The sequence below is a fragment of the Tachyglossus aculeatus genome, chromosome 22 (assembly GCF_015852505.1).
Source record: "Tachyglossus aculeatus isolate mTacAcu1 chromosome 22, mTacAcu1.pri, whole genome shotgun sequence".
NCBI classification, from domain to species: domain Eukaryota; kingdom Metazoa; phylum Chordata; class Mammalia; order Monotremata; family Tachyglossidae; genus Tachyglossus; species Tachyglossus aculeatus.
In genome coordinates this window covers 6265640-6285339 of record NC_052087.1, presented here as the reverse complement: position 1 = coordinate 6285339, position 19700 = coordinate 6265640, and the positions used below count along the sequence as shown (strand labels likewise).

Below are 19700 nucleotides of genomic sequence, written 5' to 3'. Positions count from 1 at the left end.
CTCTGTGCCTCAGTTACCTCAACTGTAAAATGGGGATTAATACTGTGAGCCCGCTGTGGGTAAACCTGATCACCTTGTAACCACCCCAGTACTTAGAACAGTGTTTTGCACATAGTAAGTGCTTAATAAATACCATTATTATTATTATTATTATTAGAGAAGTTTATTGATAATGATTGCAATATCAGAGGGTGGAAAGTGGATTCATTTGATTCCTTCAGATTATGAATGAATTCCTGAAAGACAAAACTGAATGATAAGCCTGGATTCCTGTTGGGTTTTGTAGCATCCCTGACATAGACAGATGAAAGGCTGGCTCCTTTGAACCACCATCATCATCATCAATCGTATTTATTGAGCGCTTACTGTGTGCAGAGCACTGTACTAAGCGCTTGGGAAGTACAAGTTGGCACTGTTTTGAAGGTTGATTTCAAAGCCAATATTGGCTTTATTTCAAATGCAGGCAAGCACCTCCTTTGGCTGTAAATTAGGGAAACAGTGTTGCCTAGTGGTAAGAACACTGACCGACCTGGAAGTCAGAGGACTTGGGTTCTAATCCCAGCTCCGACACTTGCTTGCTGTGTGACCTTGGGCAAGTCGGTTGACTTCTCTGTGCCTCGGTTTCCTCAATTGTAAAATGGGTAATCAACCTGTTCTCCCTCCTACGTAGATTGTGAGGCTCATGCGGGACAGGGACTCTGTTTGACCTGATTAACCTAATAATAATTTTAATAATTTTGCTGTTTGTTAAGTGCTTACTGTGTGCCAAGCACTGTTCTAAGCGCTGGGAGGGATACAAGGTGATCAGGTTGTCCCACATGGGGCTCACGGTCTTAATCCCCATTTTACAGATGAGGTAACTGAGGCCCAGAGAAGTGAAGTGACTTGCCCAAAGTCACACAGCTGATAAGTGGCGGGGCCGGGATTAGAACCCATGACCTCTGACTCCCAAGCCCGGGCTCTTTCCACTGAGCCACGCTTCTTCTATATCTTCTATCTTGTATTAACATGTATCCATTAACCGGGCATGGTTTCTAATTGCTCTCATACTCCCTCTCTGCCCTTTGCAATGATAAATTTGCAGAGTCTTGTTCTCTGGCAAATAATAGAAGCAGTATGGTCTAGGCTTCAGTTACCTCATCTGTAAAATGGGTATTAAGACTGGGAGCCCCATGTCGGGTATGGCTTGTGTCCAACCTGATTATCAAGTATCTCAGCCCTTAGTACAGTGCCTGGAACATAATAAGCACTTACCAAATGCCATAAAAGCATGGGATCCCCTACGAATTGGGGCCCAAGATATATGGTCTTGCTTGCCCTCCATAGGGACAGCCTTTATAGTAGTTCAATAATCTCTTTCATTCTTTAGTTTGCTTCGTCATTTTTGAGGTTTTTCTTCAGAGAAATCAATCAGTACTATTTCTGAGCACATATCTTGTGCAAAGCACTCAACTAACTAAGCTCTTGGGAGTAATAAAAAGTTAGTAGATATAGTCCCTGCCCTCAAGTGGCTTACATTTGGGTGGGGGAGACAGTATAATAATTTGGAGATTGGAAAAAAAGAGAAAGGAGGATATGAACTTGAGTTAGTTCTTAGCTAATGGGTTTTGTAATATATGTACGTAAGTGCTGTAGTAATAGAATCATAAATAAGATTTCATTGTGATTAAATTACAACTAATTGCAATTGTGAGATTACAAAATTATAAGAAGCAACGTTGCCTAGTAGAAAGAGCACAGGCCTGGGTGTCAGAGGACTTGGGTTCTAATCCCAGCTCTGCTTCTTGCCTGCTGTGAGACGTCAGGCAAGTTACTTAATTTATCTGGGCTCCAGTTTCCTCATCTGAAAAGTGGGAATTCAGTAGCAGGTTTCCCTGCCACTTAAATTGTGAGCCCGATATGGAATAAGTACTGGGTCCGATCCAATGTCTTATATCTATCCCAGTGTTTAGTACAGTGCTTAACAAGCATAACAAGTGCCAGGAGGAACAAAGTGCAGAGGTGGCGAATGGGAGGTATTACCTGAAAGGAGTAAAAATTAATCAGGGAAGACCTCTTGGAGGAGACGTGATGTAATCAATCCAGGGTGCGGAAAGTTTCAGGACCAGTGTGGTGGCTGTCTGGATTGAGAGGAAGGGGTAGATCCTGGAAATGCTGTGGAAGAAAAACAGGCAGGATATGGTGATATGTGAATATGGAGATAGAAAGAGCACAGTCCTGGGAGTCAGAAGATGTGGGTTCTAATCCTGCCTCTGCCACTTGTCTGCCATGTGTCCTTGGGCAAGTCACTTTTCTGTACCTCAGTTACCTCATCTGTGAAGTGGGGATTAAAGCTATGAGTATCATGCGGGACATGGACTGTGTCTGACCTGATTAACCTGTGCCTATCCATTGCTTCATTCAGTACCTGGCACATAGAAAGTGCTTAACAAATACCATTAAAAAAAAGGAGTCAAGGATGATTTTCTAGACTCTAAGCTAGTCTTTAAAGTGTAAGCTCATTATGGGCAGGGAATGTATCTGCTAATTTTGTTGTACTCTTCCAAGCACTTAATACAATGCTCTGCACATAAGTGCTCAGTAAATACCATTGATTCATTTATTCCAAGGTTGAAGCTTTCAGGGTTGAGAAGCATCGTCAACTGCCATGATGAATTTAGTTGGAGGAGAAGATTTGGGAGGGAAGATTTTTTCTGCCACTGTTGGGTAGGGACTGTCTCTATATGTTGCCAATTTGTACTTCCCAAGCGCTTAGTACAGTGCTCTGCACATAGTAAGCGCTCAATAAATACGATTGATGATGATGATGATGACATATTCAGCTCAATATGCCTATGGGAAATCCAAGTAGAGATATCTTGGAGGCAGGAGGAGATGTGGAAATGCACCGAAGGAGAGAGGTTGGGGCTAGGAAGATTGATTTGGAAATCGTCCATATAGAGGTGTCTGTTGATGCTAAGAAGCAGATGGAGTGAATGAAGATTGTCAAGAGAAGGATACTGAAAGTAGAGCCTTGAAAAGCACCTACAACTAGTGGAGGGGAAGAAGACAAAAAGCCAGTGAAAGAGCCTGAGAAGGATCGAAAGAGGAGAACCAGTAGAGAACTCTGCTAATAAGAACAAGATCCGGTAGTGTTTCCAGGAGAAGAGCATAGTCGATAGTGTCGAAAACAGCCAAGGACCGAGGAGAATTAGGATCGAGAAAAATCCATTAAACTCAGCAAGGTGAAGGTCTTTGGTACCCTTGGAGAGCAGTGTCAGTGGAGCGAAAGGGCTGAAAACTGTATTGAAGAGTGTTAAGAGGGACTTGGAGAAGAGGAAGTGGAGGCAGCGGGCGTATACAACCCATATGAGGAATAAGGACAGGAATAGGAGGAGGGAAAGGGGGTGATAACTGGAGGGGGGGTTCCCGAGAAGACTTTTCTAGGATAAAGGGAGATGAACATATTTTAAAGCAGAAAGGAAAGATCCATGTGAGAGTGAGCGCTGGTGAAATGATCATCAGAGAGGGGATAAGAATAGGCACAAGTGTTTAAATGTTTAAGAAGGTGAGAAGGGTTGGGTTTGGAGGCAAAGTGGAGGGAGTAGAATTTGGAAGCAGTGGGAGATTTCCATTTGAGTGGCAGTGGAGGGTCAAGGGATGGAAGTGGGAGTAAGAGGAATCAATCAATGATATTTATTGAGAAGCAGCGTGGCTCAGTGGAAAGAGTGCGGGCTTAGGAGTCAGAGGTCATGGGTTCGAATACCTCCTCCCCCACATGTCTGCTTTGTGACCTTGGGCAAGTCACTTAACTTCTCTGTGCCTCAGTTCCCTCATCTGTAAAATGGGGATTTAGACTGTGAGCCCCACTTGGGACAACCTCATCACCTTGTAGTCCCCTCCCAGCACTTAGAGCAGTGCTTTGCACATAGTAAGCGCTTAACAAATACCAACATTATTATTATTGAGCACTTTCTGTGTGCAAAGCACTGTTCTTAATGTTTGAGCAATGTACTAAGCACTTGGACTAAGGAAGTGAGGGAAGATGAGGGGGACACTTGGGGAAGCATGTACCTGATGGTTTTGATTTTGTCAAAAAAGTAGTTGGCAAGAGAAGAGGGGGTGGAGGCAATCAATCAGCCTGGTATTTATTGAGTGCTCACTGTGTGCAGAGCACTGTATGAAGTAGTCCAGAAAGTATAATACAGTGGATTTGGTAGACACAATCCCTGCCCACAAGGAACTTCAGTCTATAGGGAAAATCAGCATTGAAAAAGATTAGGAATCGGAGGGAGTTGAAAGGGTTGGAGTAGTTAATGGGGGGCAGTGGGCATTGGTGCCAATGAGGAAGGAGAATCAATCAATCAATCAATCGTATTTATTGAGCACTTACTGTGTGCAGAGCACTGTACTAAGCGCTTGGGAAGTACAAGTTGGCAACATATAGAGCCAGTCCCTACCCAACAGTGGGCTCACAGTCTAGAAGGGGGAGACAGACAACAAAACCAAACATATTAACTAAATAAAATAAATAGATTAGGTATGTACAAGTAAAATAAATAGAGTAATAAATATGTACAAACGTATATACAGGTGCTGTGGGGAAGGGAAGGAGGTAAGATGAGGGGGATGGAGAGGGGGACGAGGGGGAGAGGAAGGAAGGGGCTCAGTCTGGGAAGGCCTCCTGGAGGAGAAGCAGTGTTGCTGAGAGGATGAGAGGTCAGAGTTAATCTAGTAAGGAAGGATTTAAAGTGGCTTAAGTCAGCCTGATGCCTGGATTTCTGCCAACAGTGCTATATAGAATCTTTAGAAATATTTAGCTTTATGGAATGTTTGCTCCAGCTATACAGCTGAATAGTTCCTTATCAAGAGAAGCAGCGTGGCTCAGTGGAAAGAGCACGGGCTTTGGAATCAAAGGTCATGGGTTCAGATCCCGGCTCCGCCAATTGTCAGCTGTGTGACCTTGGGCAAGTCACTTAACTTCTCTCGGCCTCAGTTACCTCATCTGGAAAATGGGGATTAAGACCGTGAGCCCCACATGGGACAACCTGATCACCTTGTAACCTCTCCAGCACTTAGAACTTTGCACACAGTAAGCGCTTAATAATTGCCATTATTATTAATTAGGAATTTTTGCAGTCTTATTGTAATGGGAATAGATTTACAATTCGGTTTCCAGTCAGCATTTTTACTCTATGTATTTTGAGCAGTTTGGAGTAAAACACTATCTAGATCCAAAGAATTAATTTCACGTTATTAGGGCTATTATTTTTGTACTACAGTTTGTGTCTGGTCCCATGAGAGTGTGGATGTGATGACACGGAATTAGAAGAGGCTAGGCAGAAAGACCTGTGGCAGTAATGACTGTGCTGTTACCACCAGCCTCCTTTCAATAATTAATTATTTGTGGTATTTGTTAAGCACTTACTATGTGCCAGGCACTGTACTAAGCGCTGGGGTGGATACAAGCAAATCAGGTTGAACGGAGTCCTTCTCCCACGTGGAGCTCGCAGTTTTAATCCCCATTTTACAGATAAGGGAATGGAGACACAGAGAAGTGAAGTGACTCACCCAAGGTCACATCAGCAGATAAGTAACAGAGGCAGAATTAGAACCCAGGACCTTCTGAATCCCGGGCCCATACTCTATCCACTAGGTCATGCTGCTTCTATTATGACAGTAGTGCACCTTCCAGCGCTTAGAACAGTGCTTTGCACGTAGTAGGCGCTTAACAAACACCATCATCATCATCATCAATCGTATTTATTGAGTGCTTACTGTGTGCAGAGCACTAAGTGCTCATCATTATTATTATTACCCATCAGTGGTATTTATTGAGTGCTTACTCTGTGCTGAGCACTATGTGCTTGGGAAAGTAAAATATAATAGAGTTGGTAGGTGGGATACCTGCCCTCAAAGAACTTACAGGCTAGGTTAGTTTAGAATCTACCCAAAAGTAACTCATTTTTTGAGTGCGATTTAAGAAGATAAAAAAAAAAATTCTTAAAAAAATTTCCCCCTGAGCTTCCTTCTTTCCTTCCCTCCCATGGCTTCCCCAAGTCTTTGGTATTATGATGTTCCACTTTTCCCAGCATGGTGCCAACATAAAACTCACTGCCTACTGCTGGGCCCCTGATGAAAGATTGCCAATCTGTCATGCTTCTGTGCCCAACTCTGCCTAAATCATTAATTGTTACTCAGTACTGCATTATCACCTGAATTTTATGGGACATCTTCAAGGTCTGTTGTGTCCATTTAAATTATAAAACTATTTACGGGAATATTTTCATACCCGATCTCATAGTCCTTTAATATCTAAAATACATATTCCTAGTGGTCTTCTTTTCCAATATTCCAGCGTAATCACAGCTGGAGAAAACTATAATAGTTATTTAACAATATACATCAGTGGGATTTAGGGAAAAAATTGTGATTTTAATTTAATATTTATATCTAAAACTGCGGTGGTATTTAGAGTGATCATATTTAATTAAATTTACAGTTTAGTAGGGCTTGAACGGTATTAAGAGAACTTTAATATCGGAGAATGGTCACCCATAAAAAAGTGCAGTGAACTACAAGGAGGCATTTCTAAGCACTATGTAATGGACAAAGTGCCACATTTTGGATTTCCAGTATCGATTTCTCCTTCTCCTTGTGGTTTCTGGGATATCACCAATTTACCTTCAAGTAATTACGTCTCTGTGTTGCTTGTGGCAGAACGTATCTTCTTTCATGGCTGACACATTTCCAAACCATTGAGGCAAGTTTATCAGGACCCATTTCACTTTAGGGACACATTTTACTCCAACGCCACTTGTCTTACTCTTGACTTTCTAGGCCCTCGATTAACCATTAGAAGCATGGTAATGATAATGGTAGTGGTAGTGCTATTATTCTGATTATTGTATTTGTTAAGTGCTTATTATGTGTTGAGCCCTGTTCTAAGGATGGATCCAAGTTAGTCGGTCTCTGTTCCACATGTGATTCACTGCCTGAGAGGGAAAGCAATCAGTCAATTTATTGTATTTACTCAACATTTACTGTGTGCAGAGCACAGTGCTAAGCACTTGGGAGAACACGCTACAAGGTGGTAGACGTGTTCCCTGCTCCCAAGTCAGTCAATCATAATTATTGAGCACCTGCTGTGTGCAGAGCACTGTACTAAGCGCTTGGGTGAGTACCATATAACAGGCACATTCCCCGCCCACAGTGAACTTAGTGTTTAAAGGGGGAGACAGCCATTAATATGAATAAAATTGCAGATGTGTACATCAGTGTTGTGGGGCTGGGAGGGGCGGTGAATAAAGGGAGCAAACCAGGGTGACTCAGAAGGGAGTGGGAGAAGCAGAAAGGAGGGCCTAGTCAGGGAAGGCCTTTAGGAGGATGAGTGCCTTCAATAAGGCTTTGAAGATGAGGAGAATAACCGTCCGTCGGATTTAAAAAGGCAGGACGCGGCAGGACGTGGGCAAGAGGTTGGTGGCAAAACAAATGTGGAGACAGTCCCTACCCAACAGTGGGCTCACAGTCTAAAAGGGGGAGACAGAGAACAAAACCAAACATACTAACAAAATAAAATGGGAACTACCGATCATTGGCTTTTAGAATTCATTAGCAATATCCCACTTCCTTATCCACTACCATCATCTCCCACTACACCCCCCATCTCAAGTCCCAGCTCTGCCACTTGTCTGCTGTGTGACCTTAAGCAAGTCACTTCACTTCCGCGTGCCTCAGTTACCTCATAGGTAAAATGGGAATTAAGACTGTGAACCCCATGTGGGACAGGGACTGCGACCACAGCGTGGCTCGGTGGAAAGAGCCTGGGCTTGGGAGTCGGAGGTCATGGGTTCTAATTCCAGCTCCGCCACTTGTCAGCTGTGTGACTCTGGGCAAGTCACTTCACTTCTCTGAGCCTCAGGTACCTCATCTGTAAAATGGGGATTAAGACTGTGAGCCCCACGTGGGACAACCTGATCACCTTGTATCCCCCCCCAGCGCTTAGAACAGTGCTTTGCACGTAGTAAGCGCTTAACAAATGCCAACATTATTATTATTATTATTATAAATGAGACTGAGGTATAGCAAGAAGCTTGTCATTAGAGGAGCTAAGTGTGTATAGTCTGGGTTCTAATAAGAGTAGTGAGGTGAGGTGGGCAATTGAGTTCTTTAAAGCTGATGGTAAGGAATTTCTGTTTCATTGATTCAATCATATTGAGAGCTTACTGTGTGCAGAGCACTGTACTAAGCACTTGGGAAGTACAAGTCGGCAACATATAGAGACAGTTCCTACCCAACAATGGGCTCACAGTCTAGAAGAGGGAGACGGACAACAAAACAAAACTCTGATGCGGAGGTGATTGGACAACCACTGGAAGTTTTCAAGAAGTGGGGAAACATGGTATGAATGTTTTTGTGTAGAAAAGTGATCTGGGCAGCAGAGTGAAGTATGGACTGGAGTTTATCGTCTAGTGTAGCTTTTAGTCTAGAAAATAGCAGGTATCTTAGTCCCATTTTACAGAAGTGAGGTCACACTGCAGGCCAGTGGTACAACGCTTGGGATTCAAACCTGGGTCTTGTGACTTTTTCCATCAGGCCCCTCCAGAGTTTTTGGAGGATGAAAATGGTTACCAACTTATCATTACCCTTCCAGAGGAAAAGAGCACCTCATAATTGAAGAGTGCAAATCAGGACCGGTTGTAAAAGAGTTTAGAGCTGTTCTATAGCTGGTAGAAAACATACACAGGACTATGTGCTAATCTGTGTTTTAAAATAATTCAAATACTTGGAAAGATGAAAAGGTGTGGGGTCAGGTTGAAGAAATTGGCAAGTCAGGTGAATTGTTAGCACCATTTAAACTTAACCTAGGTTTCTCCCTGAAAGATCACTGTTTTGGGCATATATATCTTTATTTAACTCCCCTCACTCCTTCTTCAGTGACAGCACTCTGGTTTGTTGTATTTTCTTCCTATCAAACATTTTGTTATTTTGCATACACTTTTCACACTACTTCATAATTTTCTTATAATTTTGCACATCCTTAGCTAATTCATTGTTTGTAACGAATGCATTTTGTCTTCTATTCCAAAGGGATCATCAGAGGCCCAAGGTTGCATTTTCCAAAAAGAAAGATCCTTCTTAATCCTAGTTCAGAGTAACCTTTATGAGTGTTCTCTTGGGTATAAAGAGCACCCTGCTTCCAGCAGAGAGATTCTGGAATATTGAGCAGATTATTCAATAGTGCAGAGTGGGTTCTGAAGTCCCCTTATAAAATCTGCTCATGAATGTGCTGCTTTCTTTGCTTTGCTACTTCTTGTTTCCATAGTTTTCTTCATTACATAACGGTTTTGGATTTGGGAGCTATTTTCCGCTACTCTCTCAAATTCCTCTTTAGTTCTTATATTTTTCTTTGACACATTTTACTTAAACCCCCAAGGAGGCAAGATGTCCTGGAAAGAGTATTATTTGTTGGAGTGGTGAATCTTTATCCTATCCAAATAACTTGAGAGCTACCTCAATTGTCAGATTGGCTAATACAGATACATTACATGGTATGCCAGGATTATCTTATTGAAGGTGATCAGATTTAAACATAAGAACAAACCCTTCAGTGTGAATTAAGCATGAGAAAAGCCATATATAAATAGGCAATATTTACATATTTTATTCAGGAAAGTCTCATTTCCTCTCAATGAACAGTACTTCTACTTGAAATGGGCACTTTAGTCATTTTATTCGGGAAAAGAGTGGAAAAATATGTCTAATACAAAGTGATTTACATTATGTTTGTAAATTGTGAGTTCCAAATTTTTGGTAAGTTATATCACCAGGAATACTGTTGTATTGATTGGGGATAAAGTTTGTGTTAAAGTTTTACTCCCAAGGAGTTAAAAAGTGAAGGATAGTTGAATTTCTGGAATCTAGTTTTCAGGCCAGATGAATGGAGCACATAAAAACCGGATAAGTTCCGAACATTTGTAAAATGGTAATTTAATTTTAACTTTTTCTGTGATTTTGTTCAACGGTGGGTTTCCATTGTGATACCTAGATATGAAGGATTCTGTCTCTAAGTAACCTTAAATGACCAGTTGTGGAAATGATCACTTACATAGTAGGGATAGGACTATTTCTTTACTAAGGGAAAGACTCAGTAAAATACCAAGGCTAATATCATTTGCATAACTCTGCCGCTCAGCAGCTCAGTTGAATCTAATTGTAATTCAGTTTCCAGATTACCATGCTAGGCCTCTCTGCATAAAATATGCAAAATATGATATAACCAAAGGGATGAATTTTTTTTTCTTCCTGGTATATGAAATCTTCTTTAGTTCCTTCTTTAGTATTCATCTGGAAGGTACAGAAACAATATAGTTACTGGATGCATTTTGCAGTTGTTCTGGGAACATATAATAAGAGATTATGGTTCCTAAATGTGCAGGGATAAAAAGTAAAAAAAAAAAAAAAGAAAAGGATATTTTATTCACATAAATTCCCAGGTTGCTTGAGTTTATTTTCTTAGTTTTATTTCTTCCATTTCAAACATGAAATGAAACCTTGAAAAATGCTAGTTGGCTGCCATTTGACTTTTCATTGGCAATTGCTCCGCAGGCTAATTCAGGGTAAACAGATGTATAAACATGCCCGGGATGCATATGTTTGAATCTTTTCCTGATGTTCTCTACATTTCCCTTGTTGGTAAAATGCACATAGAAATAAGAATCCTCCTAGATCTTTGAGTGATTTACATAAAAAGATTCAAACTTTCCCAAGACTACTACTAGGAGCCCATGTTCAAAATTCCTTCTGATTTCTCTCCTTCGTTTTTAAACAGTCACACTGAGCAGTTTTGTTTATCTGAGATTGGTAACTTATGTAATGGAAATGAAAAGGTTAGTGTAAAATTGCTTATGAGAGTGATTATATTTATGCATAATTTCCCATATAATGTTTTAGGGTACAGCTTAGCACCTCAATATGAAGCTATATACAGAAACAACATGGATCTTGCAATTTCATCAGGACAATGCAAGTAGATTTCAGCAAGGTTGGTTCCAACTCATCTGTGATAAATGAGAAGATAAGGCAATCAGTGCACACCATGACACTCTGTGCAGCTAGTTAGGCACACTTCAGAACTATTCAGGTGTGCTCACAAAGCTTATGAGTCTTACATGGGGGGTGTCGCAATATAAATACATCCTTCATGGTGGCCACTAGTAATGCAGGAGTTGCTTTTCTAAGACTTAACCCAGGTCAGATATAAATAATAGATGTTGAGTTAGCTCTGATGTTGGGTTTACATTTTAGACGGTAAATTTCAGTTGGGTCAAAAGAATGTATTTTCCCTCTTTTGTTTGTACAGTTCCTCTGCTTGATAAGTGCCTGCAAAATTCCATCACACCTTTACGGGGACCTATTTGGGTCTCTAAGGGAGAAGGTTTCAGCCCCTCAGGAGCTAAGATGTACATCCAAGGAGTTCTTTTGTCCTTGCACCAACGATTAAAGTCTGCAAAAAACTATTGTAGACAGGTGAGTAGTCCCAATTTTAAAAGTCTTTTTTTTTCTTTTAAAAATGTGCTTATGAATTGTGTAGAGACAATGATTGGCATTATGTCATGAACTACTGTGACATGTACTGCATGAGCTCCAGGACCCGTTAGGGAGCCAAAACGCTTCTCCTATAATCTCAAAGCCAGCAATAATGGAGCTAATTGTATCTGTCTTTCGATGTGGGATGTCATATGTCTCCTCGTTTCTTGTTGCACACTGAGCAAGCTAAAGCTACTCCTTTTCTGAAACTTCTAAACAGACAGCTTTTAAGTAGGAAAATGCAAAGTGTTTTATTTTTCAGGTTTGAGCTATTCAGGTTTGTATTTACTTTTAAGAAGAATCCTCAGTATTAAAATCAGAGGTGTTGATTTAGGAGTCCTGTTAAATTTAGTTGAAATCATAGTCTACTGCATTTGTGTATTTAATTATGGGACCACAGAACCATTTGGAGCTATTTTAATTGGCTTTCAAATCTGCTCATTTAACTAACCAAAAAACTTGAATTGTAGGATTAGAACTAGGTTATAGTGTGTATGACTGGTTAGCTCTTTTGTAGCTTTGTTTGTGCAAGTGCCTATCTTGTTTGTCTTAACCCTCTTCTCTTCCCCATTTTTTTGTTTGAACTTGGTTTTGATGTATTCGAATTAAAGTATAGTCTAATGTTCTCATTCGGAACAATAATATCCATTTGTGAAAATCGGTGCGCTCAAATTTTAAACTTCTGTCTGCTCTGTGTTCGAGATTAAGCATCCACGTTTATTAGGATAAATAAGAATTATGCATTACACTACCAGTTGAAGTGTCCAGTCTGGAAGTGGAGGAGTCGTCTCAGGCCCCAGTCGGTTGAAGGGTGAATTTCTGAAATATGTCCTACCAACATTCTGTGTTTGCAGCAGGAAGGGAGGAGCAGGAGGAGGGAGGAGAAAAGAGGGGGGACTCAGTCACTGTGTTCCCATAGCACCTCCTGCTGTCTGACCCCTAAGAATAATTTGCATTGATTTTAGATGAAACAGCAATATTTCTGTCTTGAGCTAAAATAATCTGGCCACCACCAACAAAAAAACAAGGGACTAAAATAGAAGAAAAGGTACATTTCCAAGATGAGTTGTTTTTTTTTCCACCCAAAGCTAAGTACCTATAAAAAGTTCGCTGCACTTACGAATCACAGTATGAAGTTAGTATATTTTTTAAAAAAATTGAAATACACCTTTTAGATGTCAGTTTTTAAGTAAAAGTTTCAAAAGACCGATGAGAAAACACTTGCGCGTTTGAAACTGGAATTTCAGTATAATTTAATCTTGGTTTCAATTTAATCTTGGTTTCAGTGTTCTTTTGTTGATTTTAAACAGAAATAACACTGAGAGGAAAATGAAGTACAATTTGGGATTGCTGGAGTTGTAAAGGACATAATAAAAAAGGGCTTCATTTAGAAGGGTAGTTGTGTTCTGAGTTTTTAGTTTAAAGACTCCTGTAATAAAAGTTATGAACATTGTAACAAGCCAATAATTTGAAGCATCAAATATTTTAAAAATAAAAACAGTCACTTTTGTGATTATGAAAAGTAAAAAGTAGAGGGTTTTTTTCAATTCCTCTAAAATGGACGCGCAAATATTTTGGCGAGGTAATGATATGAAGGGAAGAAAAATCTAGTTTCAAAAAACTGTTCTTTAATTACTGTAAATGTGCCATTATAGAGTAAAATAAGAACTTAATTGACAAGTAATGTAATTGTCCTTAATTTCATAGTTGTGCTATTCTGTGAAAAACTGGAATACTTACAGAACTCACTTGCTTTTTAGTATATGTGCATTTAAAACTATGTAGTTGAACAGTATGAAAGGTAATTCTCTGGAGAGAATAGAAGACTGCTATGGAGGGGGATTTTAAATTTCAATTTTTCAAATTATCTTCAATTATTTGGTGAAACCTCAACAGCAGTAACACTGTGCAGCTTTCAGAATACTAATTTTAGTCACTCTGCCACAGCTTTTAATGAACCTATTTTACTCTCATTTTGGGGGTACTGTGAAGTTTGGATAGTGTAATTTTAGTTAGATGGTACTTTCCATTTATATATCTACGGATATACAAATTGAAATGAAAGAAAACTAAATTTTATATATGATAAATGCACAGTTTATAACTTAAGTGGACTGGATTTGCCTTACTGTGCAAGTGTACAGCTTCATCAAGCATTCTCAGTTATATGTATCGTCTGGTCTCTTCCCAGGATGTTATCTTATGATGCAATTCTTTTGTTGAAAATAATTTCCATTGGCTAGACCCTCATCGTTGTACTACCATTATGCATTATGAGTGTCTTCTTTCTCAGGTCCACATTGGTTAAGTGTTAAATCTGGCAGTATTTTGTGAGTGACTTGGACCTAGTGTTCCTCAGTAAAGAATCCCCCTCCTTATTGTAACAATAGAACTAATGAACTTTGAGCTATCTTCACTTCATCTTACCTGGCAAATAGACTATCGGTGCTATTTATTGAGTGTTTACTCTGTGCAGACCACTGTACTAAATGTTTGGGAGAGTACAATGCACTTCACAACCTTAGTCGAGGTAATATGGCATACAATCCAGCATATTATCGTTTTTAAAGAAATACCACCATTCCAAAGAATCATTCCTTTACGGGGATTCCATCCAGATGATTACAAACTTCCTCTTGTTGTGTGAATCACCCAAATGTGCCTCATTTTGAGAAAATTATTTACAAAACAATTTTGAAAACAAAGATGGACTTACCATCTTCTTCACTGTTTTATTTTTGCAGTTAGAAATCTGACTTTGAATACTCAAAATAAATGACTTCATTAGACTTGCAGCCCTGGCTCATCTTAAAAAGAATGCTTTAAATATCTTTACATTGGAATTTTATTAAGGTTGCTAACCATCTGAAATCAGTTTGACCTGCATTGAGCACGTGAATTACCCTAAAAGTCGAATCGCTTTTTAAATAGGCCAGAATTAGAGGAGTTCGAGTTCAGTACAGTGGGAACAACAGAAATAGCATAAGCGTGATAGTATGAAATGCCGTTAACACTTTCAATCTTGGGGGCTTCGCTCTCTCATTAGCATTCTTGTTATGTAGTTGTGCTGTTCGTGGGGGTGTGGAAGCAGGAATGCCATTGTGCTGAGTTCCAGTGTTTGGGGACAAACACTGCTGTGGAAGGAACGTGTGAAAAGGCCATAGTACTGTCAGTGAATGAGGAAGGCTGTGTTTTCTGTATGCTTCAAGCAGGGAAGCTGTCATTCACAGGCCTAACACAACTAAACAGAGGCCAAAACACAAGACTGACTACCTTTTAAAATGATATTAGCGATCTTTAAACGCGATCTTTATTTACGATCGTGCATAAAACACTCAGATGTCGGCAGAAAGCATAACAAAAAATATGCCATGATAGAGAAACTGATAAAGCATTGTTGGGATATCAGGACATATGATCTGGAAAGCTCGATCGTGGAAACTGTTGGATATACATAATTCTTTGGAATAGCAAAATAGATTTGACTCTGTATGCCTACTGAATTTTCAATGTTATCTTAATTGCTTATATAGTTAGAAAAATGCAGTTGAAACTCTACAAAGTGATTTATTGTGGATAGTACCTCAACTTTTTATATTAGTTGTCACAGAATTTCCTCAAATTTTAGGTAAAGTAGGTAAAACAAAACTTTATTTTATGATGGGTTTATTGAGAAAGAGTATTACTTAACAATTATCTGCTTTGCACATAGTAAGGGCTTAATAAATGCCATTAAAAAAATAAACCGTAATCGGGTAAACCTTGAAAAAATACTTCATCATTACATACTGATTAGTCATTATGTACTTGTGAGGAATTCAGAGAGAGAAGAAAGACTAAACTATAGTATCTCCACCATCCATGATTAAATTATGAAGTAACCAGTATGGAGCTTGAGATTCTTCCCATTGTGAATCCAGACAATTTGAAGGAATTAATTTACAGAAGGTTAAACGCAGTTTTCATTCATGTATATGTGATTTAGTTTTAAAATGTTACCCACTTTCTCTGGTAGTTTCCTAATATTAGTTTGCTTGTGGAAAAACAACAATAGCAACAAACAAACCATTTACCCCTTTCCCCTCCTCACTTTTCCCACAATGATTTCTGTCCATTTACTAACTAGGAATTTGTATGTAGAACTCTATATATTTTTAACTAGTCCCTTTGACTATTAGTGACAAATATTTTAAATTGATTAGTTTTCTGCTTTCCAAGGGAATTTTGGGTCGGTCTTGTTCATTTTCATGGACATTGTATTTACTAGGAAAAATTAAATTCCTTAGTTTTTCATTGCATCTTACCATCACAGTTTCACTATTGATATGTAGTGCCAAGAAAATTTAGATATCATATACCTTTGTATCTATAGTATTTAAGCTACATCTCTGTCTCCGTATCTATAATATTTAAATTGAAGCTGTTATAATGGCTAATTTTGGTGGGGATTTTGTGTAAAGAGTGAATTATGTATGTATTATGTGAATTATGAGTGAATTATTGTAGTTTCCGAATATATGCTATATTTATATGTTCAAAATGCAAATAAATATGCATTAAGGTATTGTTTTCCTGGATTACAAATCTTTATAAATCCTTCCAACAAATGACAAATATCAAAGCGAGAAGTCAAAATTCCACTTGTCTAATTCAAAAAGGTCTTAAATTGCATTTATGAATTTATTTACTGACAAAAGTTCATTCAGTGCTGTCTTTGAAAGATAGGTTTTAAATCTTCTTAATGTGGTTCATTTTGTTAGTTGAGTCAGAATTACCATACTCTTTACCATACCATCGCAGCAGTATTAAATATTTTTGTCTTGTTTAGGCCATTTACCTGAGTGGATCTAATTTAGAGCAAAATCTTTAATGCATATTGAGATTTTCATCAAAAATCCTATTTAATAACAACATAACTTGCTATTAAAAGAATATGCAATTAGTACCGCAGTACTAATGATCATTCTGATGTATAATTTCTTAGACTCTTGGGCTTTTTGTAGATTTGAGGAATGATTGAAATTTTTCCCACAACCCAACTGCATTCTACTTACTCAAAGTATTTTAAGAACCTTAAACTTGTGTCTTTTTCGAAGTGTCATGCCTTGAGCAGGCCTAACATCAGTTAAATGAAGTGAAAATTGCATTCTTGTCTTGATAGAGATGAAAATGGATTTCTGGTCATGAAATAGATGTAGTTGTCACTTTTTTAAAAAGGTGTCAGCAGTTTGCTTCAGCGAGTAAGGTGCCAATTCAGTATGACAGTAAACTTGTGATCTGAGCAATCAATAAAATGCCTCAATAACTTCTGCTTCATTACACTTATAATAAGAGGCTATAGATCTGTGGCACATAAAATGTTGATAAAGAGGATATATAGGGACTGAATGTGACACTTTTCTTGGAAATACAGTAAGTGCAATATTGCCATCTAGAGTTTGTGCAAAGGCAATTATTACAAAAGGAAAGACTACAGTGGGAAAATAAGCGGTGAAAGCCCTGTTTATTTTCCGTCATTTATCAGTGACATGTATGTGTATCCGTGGGGAACGGTTCATTTGTCTTGTCACAAAGCTGCTTTGGTTATGAGAAAATGGAAAAAAAAAGTTTGTATTGTCCTTTAATTTTCTCTGAATAACCAATAAATAGCAGCTCTTTTTTTTTCTCATATTTTAACAGAATCGGAAATCTATTTTTTCCTTGACTATTATCCGTCACAGCCAAAGAAATACTGAATTTAATGTCTAATGGTTTCTAGAAAGCTGTTAGAATTTTTAGAATTTTTCAGCAGCTTAGTGTATGGAATTTTCAGTTTTCTCTTCATGTAATTCTTTGGTGTTAATTTTGCCCTAGTGAATGAACAGCACTGTTTACTTTTCATAAAAAAATAATCAATATCAATTTAATTTAGCAACTCTGGACTTTGGGTGAAATATTGCATTTGATTTACCATATGTATATTTGTATCAAAACAGGTCTTTATTACACAGTGTTTTGGAAGCTGTGGAAAAAACTGGGACTGTACCATCCGTTTTAAGAGTTCAGTTCGAAAAGTCACTTTGACCTTTTCCAGGAAGACGGAAAAGCGTCCATTTTTGTCGAGTGTAATTTTCATTGTATGTTCAATATTACATTAATTGGTTCTTTCAGCAGAGACCAACTTCACAGGTTTCCGTAGAACTTGAGATTGCGTGTCTCTTCCAAACTTACTATTGAAAGAGTAAAATTGTAATAGAGACAGTATCATAAATAACTTTTAAAAATGGGTTGCGAGAGCTTTCCCCAGCTCTGCGTTATGTGCACTTCGCTGGAGTACAGCGCAGCTTTCAACATAAACAGTTAACAAATCTGTTCAGAAAGATGGGGGAGGGGAGTTGCTTTTATTCGTCCATTCATTTCGGCAGTCCTTTTCATCCAGCAATCTGGATGGACAGTTTGTAGAAGTCAACCAGGCTTGCAGGTTTCCCCGAGAAGAGTGAATTGGTATTTAAATCATCATCAATCGTATTTATTGAGCGCTTACTGTGTGCAGAGCACTGTACTAAGCGCTTGGGAAGTACAAGTTGGCAACATATAGAGACAGTCCCTACCCAATAGTGGGCTCACAGTCTAAAAGGGGGAGGCGGAGAACCAAACCAAACATACTAACAAAATAAAATAGAATAGATATGTTTAAATTTTAATATTTAAATGATAGTAATATATTTTTTTTCTTCTCTAAGAAGATATACTTCGGCTTTTCTCATACATTAACTTGGTAACAGTTCCCACAATAAATATTTCACATGCAAATTTGGGGAGGGGGAAGACAGAGAGAGAGAGAGAGAGGGAGGGAGAGAATGTGTACACTCGTGTACTCCAAAATATGATCCACGTCTAAGGAAAACTGCATTCCGCAATAGCAATTAGAATAGAGTTCAAAACCCATTTCCCAGCTGGCTTTAAAAATCCAAGATGTTGCTCCAGTTTGCTTTGCAGGTTTTGATCGCGTCGTGGAGAAACCGTTGCGTTTCAAAACTGAAAGTAAATGAGACACAAAGTTGTTCAGCAAATGCAAGCAGGTTTGACAAATTTTCTTTAAATCACTCAACCACCTACAGGTATTGTTGCCCAAGGCTCTTTGGAAAGGAGAATACATTTTATAGAGTTACAGCAGCAAAGTGAAAGAGTGCGCGGGTGATAGATTCCCTGAACAGCTTCAACACCCACAGGTATTATTTGTAAGAAAACAATCATGCAGAGTCTTCAGCTGGTTAGAGAGGGCACAGCATTCCATCTTCACCTGACATCCTATCTGTTCTGTCAACATCCTGGGCCCCCCTCCTGACACCCCTCCTCCCCAAACCCTGCTCGCTGAGAGGCTTGTGTGAATGGACAAGAATATGAATGTTTTGGGGTGGTTTTTTAAAGCACTGAGGAAGTATTGAAGCCACCATTGTTGAGCAAAAAACCCCGGACTGTCTTTAGGATTGATTAGTATTTTGTGTATTCTGCCTCAGTGGATCTGTGCTGTCTTTGAATTGCCACTCTCACAACAGCTGTAATGATTCCGAAGTCTGAAAACTGACTGATCAAAGGAAGTAAGGCAGTAAGAAGCTGAAGGCTACTTTTGGAAATCTTTAGGTTTTTTTCCTTCCTTTCGTTCCCTCCCAAATAGCATCACTGTGTTGAAGAAATGTTAATCACTCGAACTCAACACAAATTTAACTAAATCGCTTTTTGCTATTCACCCTAGTAGTGAATTTGGGGACTCAATCTCTAATTTTCCATCCTCACAGTTTATTCAGTTATAAATTGAGAAACTTTTCATAACTTCTTTTATTTTTCTAATATCTTAATTTGGTTTGATCCGATATCTAATCTAATATCTAATCTAATTAATAAAGATCTAATATCTTAATTTGATTTCAAGCGCTTAGTACAGTGCTCTGCACACAGTAAGCGCTCAATAAATACGATTGATTGATTTGGGTCAACAGGAAAAATGTTTGGTAAAGCTGTTTTCCCCATTCAAGATTTACTAAATTTCTTTTTTTAAATTGCTATATTTATCGCTACACTATCTATGCACACTCTCTATGTGTTTATATATGTACACTTGAAAATTTGTTCTCTCAAAACTGAAATTAAAC

At 38.7% G+C, this 19700-nt stretch overlaps 1 protein-coding gene across 1 annotated transcript in view; it reads left to right on the top strand.

The window, feature by feature from the left end:
* Positions 1-19700, top strand: part of DCDC1 (doublecortin domain containing 1) — a 405509-nt gene that overhangs the window by 53909 nt on the left and 331900 nt on the right. The window contains exon 6 of the mRNA XM_038764553.1: positions 11342-11508. Within this exon, the coding sequence (XP_038620481.1) occupies positions 11342-11508 (167 nt within the window). The remainder of the gene's footprint in view (positions 1-11341; positions 11509-19700) is intronic.